This window comes from Ranitomeya variabilis, chromosome 1 (genome assembly GCF_051348905.1).
Source record: "Ranitomeya variabilis isolate aRanVar5 chromosome 1, aRanVar5.hap1, whole genome shotgun sequence".
Lineage (NCBI taxonomy): Eukaryota > Metazoa > Chordata > Amphibia > Anura > Dendrobatidae > Ranitomeya > Ranitomeya variabilis.
The window spans coordinates 477,857,273-477,870,622 of record NC_135232.1 but is presented as its reverse complement, the minus strand read 5'-3'; the positions used below and the strand labels follow the sequence as shown (position 1 = coordinate 477,870,622).

At 41.6% G+C, this 13,350-nt stretch overlaps 1 protein-coding gene across 2 annotated transcripts in view; it reads right to left on the bottom strand.

Annotated features, from left to right (window-relative positions):
* Positions 1–13,350, bottom strand: part of HSDL2 (hydroxysteroid dehydrogenase like 2) — an 82,592-nt gene that overhangs the window by 17,250 nt on the left and 51,992 nt on the right. For both annotated transcript variants that reach the window (XM_077251194.1, XM_077251184.1), the window contains exons 8-10: positions 8,235–8,429; positions 640–699; positions 249–392 (exon numbers count right to left, since the gene is read on the bottom strand). In XM_077251194.1, the coding sequence (XP_077107309.1) occupies positions 249–392; positions 640–699; positions 8,235–8,429 (399 nt within the window). The remainder of the gene's footprint in view (positions 1–248; positions 393–639; positions 700–8,234; positions 8,430–13,350) is intronic.

Here is a 13,350-nt window from a genome sequence, read left to right as displayed (position 1 = left end):
TTGTATTTGTATTATATATTCTTGGCTATCATGGTTATTGCCACACATGCCAGTGGTCACTGGGGATATCTTGGTTTTTAATTGATTTTAACTAGGATTTTTGCATCCTAATAAAATAAAATGATTATATCTTCTTGCCATGTTACAGTTTGCTTACTCATTTAGCACCCCTTCCCATATTAGCTTTGCGTCTCCTTCCGTTTCGGTTATATGTGTAGAACAGCTTCCATATAACTAATAACTCCTACCTGCAAGTACAAATTGGTAAACTCCTTGAACAGACTTCACAGTTTCCTCATTGATAGATTTTTCAATAACGGAAAAAGTCTCCTCTACAGGACTTTTGAGACTTGAAGCCATTGGTTTCCCCTCTTTAAAAGCTGCAAAACCACCTTCAGTATTTAAAAAGAAAAAAAACACAGATTAGTAGCAGTTAATGTACAGTATTACCAATAAATAGATTAACATTTACTTGTAGATTTTTTGGGGGGCATCTGCTTTTAGTAAGAGGATTGTTCTTTTGCTCCAAAAATGGTAATGGTCATATGGAAATGATACTGAATCTGTTTAGTGCGTAGCTCATCAAAAGCAAACTCTTACAGGACCCACTCAATAAGATTAAAATTTGTGGGCACATACCGACTTTGTCCAGGTTGCTGGTGACCTCATCTAAAAAGAAATCTGGAAGTAATGGATGTCCTACAGGAAAGAAAAAAAAAAGATCCCTCATATCACATGCTATCTTACATTTAATCAAAACTGGCTTTTCACATGACAATCTTGATTAAAGGGGTTGTGTCACAATATAATATGTATTTAATGCTTCAGATATATGATAAATAAAAACTTTTTCAATTTAAATGTATTAACCATTATGCTATACTCAAAAGTTATGTGCCTTTGATGTTTAACTTTGCTCCCCCTAGTGGCAATATTGCTGGCCGCTATGTCCGTCCTGTCTCCTACAGGCCGAGCATTAGCAATTCCCTCTTGCTATGAAGCAAGCTGCTGCTTCACTCTTCTGGTAACCTTGGACCCATCCACCTGAGCAGGCCGGATCTTTTCTGCCTGGCTGTCAGGAAGTCTGCTGCACTGGAAGCTGGAGCTTCTGAGGTGATTATGCACAGGGGGTCCCAGCTGATCACCAGGGGAAGAGCTTCTACAACAGCTCTGCTTTATCCTCTGCATCCCTCATTATATGGAACTGCCAGCAATACCAAGAGATTCTAGCAAAGGTAGAAAAACAAGGCATTTTATTAACATGTGCATACAACAAGTTAAAGGGAATCTGTCACCTACTTTTTCGCCTATAAGCTGCGGCCACCGCCATTAGGGACTTATCTACAGCATTCTATAATGCAGTAGATAAGCCCCCAATATATCCTGAAAGAGAAGAATAACAAGTTAGAGCAAAGTACTGCAGTGCGCAGGCGCCGGGAAAGGTCAGAGAGGTCCGGAGCCGCGGCAGGAAGACAAGAAGAGGACGTGATTGTATGAAGATGGGAGGCGCTGGACCAGACCGCAAAGCCGATCGGACCTGACAGCACCGGGACCGCCCTTAGGTGAGTATAATATAACCTCTTTTTCTTATCTTTCAGGTTACATCAGGAGCTTATCTACAGCATTACAGAATGCTGTAGATAAGCCCCTGATGCCGGTGGCCACAGCTCATATACGATTTTGGGGGTGACAGATTCCCTTTAAGCAGACATTGGCCTGTCCTGACATCCGAACCCACACTTTCTAAACACCTGCCCAATATCCCCCTCATGACGGCTAGGAGGAGTAAAAAAAAAATCTTAGAGAAGCTCTCGTTCTGAGCCATTTTGTAAGCAAATCCAGAGATTTTTTTGGTGCAGGAAAACAAAAATGGAGTTTCTACCCCTGTGGAGACTGCTTGCCGTGCAGAAATAGGATTCGGTCTACATCTTTCACCTCCTCCGATCAGAAGAGAAAATATAAGATCATAAACTACATTTTATGTAGTACTGACTTTTTCATATACTATGTAACGTGTACCTGTGATCTCATGTACATCAGAATGACCTCATGTGAGTTGCGGATACGTGTCTGTGAGCACGTGAGATAACATAGCTGCATGGGATGTCCTGGATATAACACTGCTTAAAATGATTCCATGTCATTTCAGACTGCACTTCCAAAGATTTAAATAAGTCAGGGGGATAGATAGAATACGTAGTGGAATTCGAGGTGGAGATATGAAACGAAAATTGGCTCGGTTAGGCTGGTTTCAGACATGCGTATAGGAGGGCTGCAGATGGCAGCGTACTTCCTCCCTGAAACCACGCCTACGCCTCCTTGCGTTCTGCGGTGCCCTGCATACCTATCATTAACATTGGGTACACAGGGACGTATGCTGTATGCGGATGCCTCCGCATGCGTCGTTTTGGTGCTGCGCTGAACGCAACATGTGTTGAAATATTTTGCCAGACAAAATTAATCCTCTGTGATCCCCTGCTGTAATGTCAGTATTGTCTTTTGCTTCCTCCCCTGCCCAGGAGCTGTGGTATGTTCTGTACACGGTCAGACACAGACAATTTTTAAAATGAACTTTCGTTCGTGGGAAAACCCCTGTAATGTGACCTCTGCCTGCAGGCAAGTCACACATCTGCCGCCGGGATCAGCCAAATGATTCACTGCACCTGTGCGGAATTTGCGCAGTAAGGCTATGTGCACACGTCAGGATTTCTAGCAGAAATTTTCCTGACAAAAACCGGACATTTCTGCCTGAAATCCGCATGCGTTTTTTTTTTCGTGTTTTTTCATGCGTTTGACGCGTGTTTTGTGCGTTTTTTCTTAAATGCATAGAATTGCGGGAAAAACGCGGAAAATCCACAAAATTAATGAACATGCTGCTTTTTTTTACCGCGATGCGTTTTTTTCGCGGGAAAAAACGCACCATGTGCACAAAACATGCAGAATGCATTCTAAATGATAGGATGCATAATGTATGCGTTTTTAATGAGTTTTCATAGCGTTTTTATCGCGAAAAAACCTGAACGTGTGCACATAGCCTAAATCAGACAGCTGCCATCTTTGTGCAGACAGATAGCGGCAGTCACATTAAAACTGTGCATGCTCTCCTTCTGTACAAAGATGGTGGCGGTCAGTGAATCATTCAACTGATCCTGGCGGCGGCGTGTTCGCGACGGTGTTCCACTGGTGGTACCGGGCAAGAGGCTACGTATGGCGTATACAGTGTGTGTGTGCGCGTGTGTGGTGCGTACGGCATACACAGTGTGTGTGTGCGCACATGTGTGCGGTGCGTACGGCATACACATGGAGAGGGAGAGGGAGTGTGGTGTGTGTGTGTTGCGACGGTGTTCCGCTGGTGGTACCGTGCAAGAGGCTGGTACCACCAGCAGTTTCCATATTGAGACACCCATCACTTGGGTGTCCCAATATGGTGGTCGGTGAACTTCCGCTGCTTGGAATGCTGGGATCCAGACACATCTGGATGGAACACAATGTGAAGACATTACAAGGTAAGTATATATTAAGATAATTTATGCCTTGGACACCTTATATAATATTGGATTTTAGTTACCATATTCTGATATAGCATTCTGACTATATAATGTTTATATATATCATAGTATTGGCAATATCTTCTATGACAAAACCACATGTTGTAACAGTCAACCCTGACTACATTGCCAGGGCCAAGTGTATAGAATACTAGGACTGTTATACCCCATCATTACAATTTACATAGGGATGCACACAGAACAAAATGATACTAGGGTCCATAGTAGTAGAAAATTACAAAACTTTATTTGTTAACAGTCCACACTTCTATCCCTGCACGTCCGGGGCAGTCTTTTTGCAATGTATTATGTGTGCTAGTTCTTGTGACACCCCCTCCTCCTTCACCCGAGTTGTTTGCATTGTAACAAATAAAGTTTTGTAAATTTTCTACTACTATTGACCCTAGTATCATTTTGTTCTGTGTGCATCCCTCATATAGTATTGGGTCTATTACGATTAACATTCTTTCTTATAAAGTACTGGGTCTGTGTCTCTTCTTATATAGCATTGGGTATATTTTTTGAGTGATGTAGGGTGAAGCCCTATACAGGAAATTAATTATTCACCCATATCATGATATACTAAAAAGAGGGAAAAATATCAGCTCACCTTCTCAGTGGATGCCACGCAAGGAAACCTGCAGTGCCACAGTTAGGAAACCATTTATAGAAATAGAAAAATATCCAGCGTGTTGACTAAAATTATTCATTGCATATGAATAAGGATTCAATTCCAAAACGCATATGCTAGATTTGCACATTTTTTTATGGCCATGTATACTAGTGCAACTTTTTAATTCTTCAATAAAGACTTCAGAATTGTATTCAACACTCTGGATATTTTTCTATTTCTACATATCATGATATAGTTAATTAGGCACGAGGTCTACATTCCATGGACCTCATGCAGTATGGTGCCCATGCCATTCTGTATATATATATATATATATATATATATATATATATATATATATATATATATATATATATATATATATATATATATATATATACACACACACAGGTGCATCTCACAAAATTAGAATACCATTAAAAAAGTTAATTTCAGTTCTTCAAAACAAAAAGTGAAACTCATAGATAGATCACTCTAGTTGTAATGACTATTTCAAGTGTTTATTTCTGTTAATATTGATGATTATGGCTTACAGCCAATGAAAACCCAAAAGTCATTATCTCAGTAAATTAAAATACTTTATAACACAACACCAGCTTGAAAAAAATGATTTTAACATTGGAAATGTTGGCCTACTGAAATGTATGTTCAGTAAATGCACTCAATACTTGGTCGGGGCTCCTTTTGCATCAATTACTGCATCAATGCCGTGTGACATGGAGGCGATCAGCCTGTGGCACTGCTGAGGTGTTATGGAAGCCCAGGTTGCTTTGATAGCAGCCTTCAGCTCGTCTGCATTGTTGGGTCTGGTGTCTCATCTTCCTCTTGACAGTACCCCATAGATTCTCTATGGGGTTAAGGTCAGGCGAGTTTGCTGGCCAATCAAGCACAATGATACTGTTGTTTTTAAACCAGGTATTGGTACTTTTGGCAGTGTGGACAGGTGCCAAGTCCTGCTGGAGAATGAAATTTCCATCTCCAAAAAGCTTGTCAGCAGGGGGAAGCATGAAGTGCTATAAAATTTCCTGGCAGACGGCGGCTCTGACCTTGGTCTTGATAAAACACAGTGGACCTACACCAGCAGATTATATGGCTCCCCAAACCATCACTGTTTTGGTGTTATCATTCATATTCTCTGAAAATTAGAACGTAAAAATTCTGCCGTATGTAAACTTTTGAGCACAACTGTATTTAATGTCTTTTTATATCTAATTTTGCTAAGTGTACGACATGCCCACAGAGGCGCTGACTAGGCCTCAGGTGATTATGTCATGACATGCGCATTGAAGACATAGTGCACAGTAATGTCAGAGGTTTTTTCTTTGTCAGAGGCTGCGATGGTGAGTAAAACAAGCCAAAGAATTTGAACACGACTGGAGAGACACCAGAGTATACTATGGAACATACAAATTGCATTGAATAACTTCGATATGAATCAATTTTTCCTGGCTAATTTGAACCTTAACAGATCATAATCTATAAAATAACCGGAGATGTGTCCTTCTGTCTGAAGCCTTGGCGCCTAAGCAGTGTGGCGCCAGAGTCAGCGCATGAGCATACTGCACTACAGTCCCATTTTATTGGCGAGGATGGGGCCGCCCTGTCGGATGTGAGCAGCTCTCTAGCAGCAGCTTCACCGGTGCTGAAAGCTGAAGTTGAGTGTTTCTCCCGCCCTCTGTACCCACACCATGTCTTCTTTTATTCGGCCACCAAAGCGCATCCCCCGTTGCCCGATCTCGGTCATCTGAGTCAGGAGGAGAGGAACACGATCATGGCAGTGATGAACCGACAGGAGGAGGAGAAGGAAGAAGCCATGCTTGAATTAGGATACCACAATCATCCATTGCTGACTGCCCAGGGTCTGTCATTTATTTGGGATGCTATGATTAGGATGCTCAGGAATCGAGATGCTGTGTGCACCTTCATGCTGACATCTCTGGGAAGCTGTAATTTCCATCCAGAGGCATAGTTAGGGTTTTGCCTCCCCGTGTGCAGCATGAAACTCCCATTGCCTCCCCGTGTGCAGCATGTCACCCCCATAGCCTTCCCATGTTCACCCCCATAGACGCCCCATGTTCACCCCCATAGAATCCCCGTGTTCATACACAAAAAAACACCACCTACTCACCTCGGTCCCGTTCCCAGGCGCCCTGCTTCCGCTTCTGTTGCTGTCTCCGATGCGCTGACTCTCTGGCGGTACACAGCTGACGTGATGACATGACATCATCGCGTCAGCCGTTTCACATGCTGATTGGTGGTGGTGGAGGAAGTGGCCGGAGGCCCCTCCTTCACCAATGCTGACTGTGGGAGACAGCGAGCGAGTGGGAGGGTACGGTGCGGACCTCAGGTTTTCAGCCCCACAGCTGTCTCAGTCCACGGGCCGGACTGAGACAGCCAGAGGGCCGGTTGTGGCCCGCAGGCCGCACTTTGCCCAGGTCTGGAATAATGCATCCTTCCATAGGCTGACTCTATAGTATAATGCACCCCATAAAAACAATAAATACTCACTTCTCCTCCTCCGCTGCTCCTAGTGCCGTACAGTGGGCGCCGAGTAGTGACGTCATCGCGACCCCGGTCAGCCTCGACATCAGACGCTGAGAGGGGGATGATGTGTGAGGGAGCGTAATGCTCCCACTCTCATCAATACGGTCAGCTGTATTGGCATCTAGCCGATACAGTTGAATTTGCGATGATGGGCGGGGTGCCCACTGCTGGCACCCCAGCCTGCTCAGGGGCCCCATAGCAGCCAGGTGGCAGAGCAGGGAGATTGTGTCTCCCTGCTCTGCCACAGAGTGTAACTGTATTGGCGTGATGTCAATACAATGGCGCTGAAGATAGTGCGTGGATATACCTCAATCTCCGGCACTATTTTATTGAGGACACAGTATATGCAAATTCACAGAGTGTCTTAAAAAAATGGCGCCGGAAATGTACCAATAAAAATGCTCACCATCCGGGAGTATATCGGTTCAATAGATCGTACACATATATAGATATATGTGTATGTAAGCACATGATAAAGAGTCAAGCCACAGTCACACTGTCAAGTATTTGGTGAGTTTTTAACATCAGCATCTGTAAGCCAAAACCAGGAGAGGAGCAATCAGAGGAAAAGTATAATAGAGACACATCACCACTTCTGTATTTATCACCCACTCCTGGTTTTGGCTTACAAATACTGAGGGGAGAAAAACTCACCAAATGCTCAATATGTGCACGGAGCTTTTAGAATGTTTTGTGAGTGAGGATAAGGAGAACATGTACTATTTTTACAACAAAAAAAAAAGGCGATTCCTGTGAAGGTGGAATGTAGTAAGAGACTATTTCAGCAGCGCAATGGGGAAGGTGGCACTAGATGCAGTGATGCGGCAGTTGAACCAATGAAGAAGGAGTAACTGCAGTCACATTCGTCTTTTTTTAATTTCTCCCAAAATCTCCTGTTTAGTATGATGTGATGAGATAAAAGTGAACAAGAAATCATGCAAAAAGGTATTTTTTAATCATGTTCTCTACTTTAAACATTTTTCTGTGAACATTTATACCTTTTTAGGAGCTTTTATCAGCAATGTGTGTTGTGGCACAACCCCTTTAAATCACTTATTGCACTAGCACCAATATTCTACTGCAAAAACATAGCTACAGCAGTCAGTCACTAGTTACATCAATGGCACGACTATCTTCCAGATGGCGCTGCTGTAACCGATAACCATCCACAATGGTCACATGTCCATGCCTGTCACATGACGTCCTTGCCTGACCATGAAGAGACCCATGGAGCAATCACAGTGTCGGAAAAAAGTGTCACGGGATTGGTAAGGCAAGTACGGTTTTCATGGTTAATAGAATGCAAGCCATTTTTATCTGAATAACGATGACATCGCAATATTAATCATTTCAATTCTGTAATACATAGCTATATAATTCTATTTTTTGTTTTCTTACACAACCAGTTCATCATATTCTTGTTGAAGCTTGTTATTAAGAGTGGTCACAAACCAACTCACTTTGATTAGTACAATAATCAAATTGTGAAAGTGCGTAAAAGTCCATACCTGGAGATACCGCATAGGCATCAAAATCCTTGATCCCCTCAGACTTTAGTAATTCCTCATCAATTAAAAAGTTTCCTGTATAATCCTTTGGCTTGGTCAAAATGGAGTATGCAGCATCAGCTATGATGTCAGTGGTCCTACATTGCTTTTCCACCCCAGATCCTCCCAGCATATCCATGGCAGCTGTATGTATAGCTGTGGAGCGTAAAAACAGCTCATTAGGCTAATGTTCTAAACTTAACAAATTATGCGTGTATATACAGTAGTGTTCAAAATAATAGCAGTGCGTTCAAAAACATGAGTTCATCACAAAATCTTTAGTAGTTTTTCTTTTCATACATTGGGAACATTGCACACTGTTTTCTCATTCAAAACATGAAAAATGTAAGAAAAATGTTAATCATTTATAACTACCTTACAGAAAATATCAAAAAACGAACATTGGGCTGCTCTAAAAATAACAGTGTCTGCATTTGTCTTTACAAATTCACAATATGTATTTTTTGACGATTTAGCATTCCTGCGGATCACTGACCTAATATTTAGTTGCATATCCAGTTTGTAGGACTGCTTCTCATCTATAATGCGTAGAGCCAACCAACTTCTGGCATCTGTCACTGTTAGTCCATCCGAGGATGCTTGGACTGCATTTCACAATTTCATGGCATTTGTTGGCTTTGCCTCAAAAACATAATTTATGTCACCCACAAGTGTTCTATCGGATTAAGGTCCGGAGATTGGCTGGCCACTGCAGAACCTCAATTTTGTTGGCTGGAGCCATGATTTTGGTCGTTTACTGGTGTGTTTAGGGTCGTTGTCTTGTTGAAACAGCCATGTCAAGGGCCTATCCTCTTCAGCGCAAGGCAATATGACCTCTTCAAGTATTTTAATATATACAAACTGGTCCATGCACCCTGGTATGCGGTAAATAGGTCTGACACCATAGTAGGAGAAACATGCCCATATCATGATAATTGCACCACCATGCTTCACTGTCTTCAGAGTGTATTGTGCCTTGAATGCAGAGCTTGGGGGTCGTCTGACAAACTGTCTGCGGCCCTTGGACCCAAAAAGAACAATTATACTTTCATCAGTCCACAAAATGTTTCTCCATTTCTCTTTAGGCCAGTTGATGTGTCCTTTGGCAAATTGTATCCTCTTCAGTACATGCCTTTATTATTACAGAATGCTGTAGATAAGCCCCTGATGTCGGTGGCCTTATCTCATATACGATTTTTGGGGTGACAGATTCCCTTTAAGGTCTGAAACCTTGGTCAAAGTAATCTGAGCACACAAACCTCCAAGGGTGCACAAATTTTTACATTGACCTAGTTTCCTTTTCGCAATTTTTAAAATGTAAAAAATATTATATTTATTTTATCCTAAAATATAAAAAAAAAAATCATCTTTAATTTTAGCCCTTTTAGAGATCATTGCAGCGTTGGAGTCCTGGGTTCAAATCCCATCAAGGACAACATCTGCAAGGCGTTTGTATGTTTTCCCAGTGTTTGCGGGGGTTTCCTCTGGGTTCTCCGGTTTCCTCCCACCTTCCAAAGACTTACTGATAGGGAATTTAGATTGTAAGCCCCCTCGGGGACAGCGATGATAATGTGTGCAACCTGTAAAGCGTTGCGGAATATGTTGGCGCTATATAAAAACAAAGATTATTATTATCTTCAACTTGCTTGACTTTTCACAACAACGGTCATTTTGAACAGGGGTGCCCAAACTTTTACTTGCCACTGTACACACAAAAATCTTGGAGAACCAATTTCGGATCTGATAGAATACTTCGGTCTCTTCCTGTTGTCCCAGACAGACTCAGTAACGCTAAATCAGGGCTCTTTGGGGACCATATCCTCACTTCAGGAATACTCCAACACTGCAGGAAAATGAGGCCAATGCTGTATCAAATTTAGTGTCAGTGTACAAATTATGATGAGGGGAGTCGATGTTTAGGCCTGGCATTGAAAGGTTAAGAAAAAAAAAAAAAAAGAAACCCTTTAGCAGTGTGTCCACTTAAGGGTGTTGGCTTCCACTTGCCAAGCAGAAATCAACATGCTATAGATTAAAAAATAAAAACTGGAAGGTACCCCGAATTTATTTCTTCCTGGAAATGTTATTTTTTTTCAACTTCTTCTTTGTTCTGTAAATATGAATTTTATTAAGGCATTGCTATGGAAGCAATTATCTAATCTAACCTGTACAAGAACATGAAGGGTATGTTCATACGATCAGTGTTTGTTCAGGCTTTGGCGCAGGTCAATTTCTGAATGAATTCCGCACCTCCGCTCACTTGGGTTTTTTTATGCTTTTTTTGTATGGATTTTTGTATATGGAAAAAATGCATGCATTTTTGTAAAGTATAGATAGATACATATGAGATACATAGATATGGGATGGCTAGATATTCGTGAGATGAATTGGTGCCTTGTGTACTTGTATTAACCTAAAGAATAAATAATTTTTTTAAAAATGTGGCTTATACCCTCTTTTTGATAACCAGCTCAGGTAAAGCAGACAGCTGCAGGCTTATATTATCAGGCTAGGAAGGTCTGTGGTTATTTGGCCCTTCCCAGCCTAAAAATTCCTGCCTGCATCTGTCCCATAATGTGATGCACCAATTCTGGCACTTTTCTCAGGTAATATTTATTTAGGTTGATGTCAGCTTTGTAGTGTCTCACGAGCGATGACATGAGTAACTCAGTAACGTCATTGCTCGTGAGACATGACCGGGAGTGACCTATGAAGCGCCGTTCTCATAACGACGCTCCGTAGATTGCAGTACTGGATTGATGGACATGATGGGAATGCTATAGATAAAGTCGGCGCTATGGGGATTCTTTTTTTTAAATAAATTGGTGAATGAGGGACTGTCTTGTTTTTATTTCTTTAACGCTCTCTTTTTATGTCTTTCAGGTTTCCATTTATGGACTAATTCTGATTCAGTGGGTTACGTCGGATGTTCATTTTTTTTTTTTTTTTAATAAATTGGTAAACTAGGTATGGGGTGGAGAGTTTTTTTTTTTTTTTTAATTGTTTTCTGTGAGTGTGTCTTTATTTATGATTACTGGGGGTAATGGAGGTATTTGATAGACACCTCTCCATTACTAAACCCTGAGCTTGATGGCAACTGACACTACAAAGCCAACATCAAAACCAAAAAATATTACCTTGACTGCCACCGCAACAGAGGATTCAGGAAAAGCTGGGCAGAGTGCCAGAATTGGAGTAGCTAATGTGATGTGCCAACTCTGGGGCAGCTGTGGGCTTGTATTTTTAGACTGGGAAGGGAGAAATAATCATGGCCCCTCTCAGTCTGATAAGCTCGCAGTTGTTTGCTTTACCTGGGCTGGTTATCAAAAATACGTCTTTTTTTATTATTTATTTATTTATAATATAGATGTGTTTTTTGAGTGCATTTGTGCAGCGTAATGCACTTTACAACACATGTCCTTTTCATAACTGCAGATTTTCTGCATCTAATGCAAGTCTGTGGGGAAATTCCACACAGAAGACTGAGCGTTCCCGTAAAAGAAATTGATGTGCTGTGGCTCGGAAACCTGCACCGCAGGTGAATTTACGCAGTGTATTAATCCCAGCCACTATGCTTGTACTTTACATCGCAGCTTCTTGGACGCAGTGAAAATACGGTGCATCCAGAACCCTGGTATTTCTGATAGTGGGCATGCAGCCTAAAAAGTAAAAGGCAAAATACCAAGTGTTATGAACAATCTACTTGATGTAACGCTTGTACTGTAAATGCTACCCTTTCCATATAAATATCACATGGGGAGCTAGTCTGTTAGTAACATGGCATAGCTTTTTCAAAAAGTAGATATATAGCGTCCTCTGGCTATTACAGATGAATATTGCTTAAAGGGAATCTGTCACCAGTTTTGTGTAAAAATATCACCTTATTCAGCATCTTCTATGCATTCCCTAAATCCATATAGCACCCCCTGACTCCCCATGTGTACTCCTGAAAATCTTTTTTAATTTCTCCCGCGCTGTATGGTAATCTTCTCAGTCCGGTCCGATGGGCATGGTTTCGGGCATCTGCATCCCTCCCCCCGGCTTTTGCTCGTTGTCCTCCTGATATGGTTAACGATCCACATCGCCATGCGACATATTGCGCCTGCTCAGAAATATTGCGTTTCGCACCTGTGCAGTAAGCTTTGCCCAACTGTGGGCAAAGCCGAAAAACTGAAGTGCGAATGCGTTGGCAAACGTGTGTCGGCGCATGACACCTCTGTTTTTCGACGTTACCCGCAGTTGGGCAAAGCTTACTGCGCAAGTGCGAAACACAATATTTCTGAGCAGGCGCAAGCTGTCGCACGGTGCAAGAGGCGTCATCCATGAAGTAGGCCAGTGAGCAACAGCCGATGGGAGGGATTGTAGAGGCCCGAAACCATGCCCATCGGACCAGACTGAGAAGATTACCATACAACGTGAGAGAAATTAAAAAGGCTTTTCGGGAGTATACAAGGGGAGTTAGGGGGTTATATAAGGATTTAGGGAATGCAGCTCAGACGCTGAATAAGGTGATAGTTATAGCTGCTATGTCACAAAACTGGTGACATGTTCCATTTAAATGCTTTTCAGTTGTGGCAAGTCAATATCAATTAATCATCAAGGCACTGAAAATGTACAGCAGTATAAAGTTTGATCACAGGCTAAATGTCCAATCAAGGACCAGCTTTTTATGGCACTTTTACATTTCGGTCAAATATCGAAAGGAATGAATTTTAATTAAAAAAAAGACCTTATCTTAAAGACAAAAGAGAAGGTTAATTTTATTCTGTACATTAAACAGAAGTCTATAGATACCGTAAATCAAGCTGTTAAGTGATTTAATACATACATGGCCTCTAGTTTCGGAGTGGATAGACCAATGTAATCTAGAATAACCACTATTACCAAAATAACCTTAGGTTTCTGAAATGTTATCCAATGAATGCATATTCATACATAAACTGTATCAAATGATGGCCAACCATTAAGAGATACTTGTATCATGTTCAGCCTAGATGTTCTTACAGGAATATAGATAAGGGTTAGATGGAGGCGTCTCTAGAACAATGAAATGCCTATATTTAACCTTTAAAGACTCAAT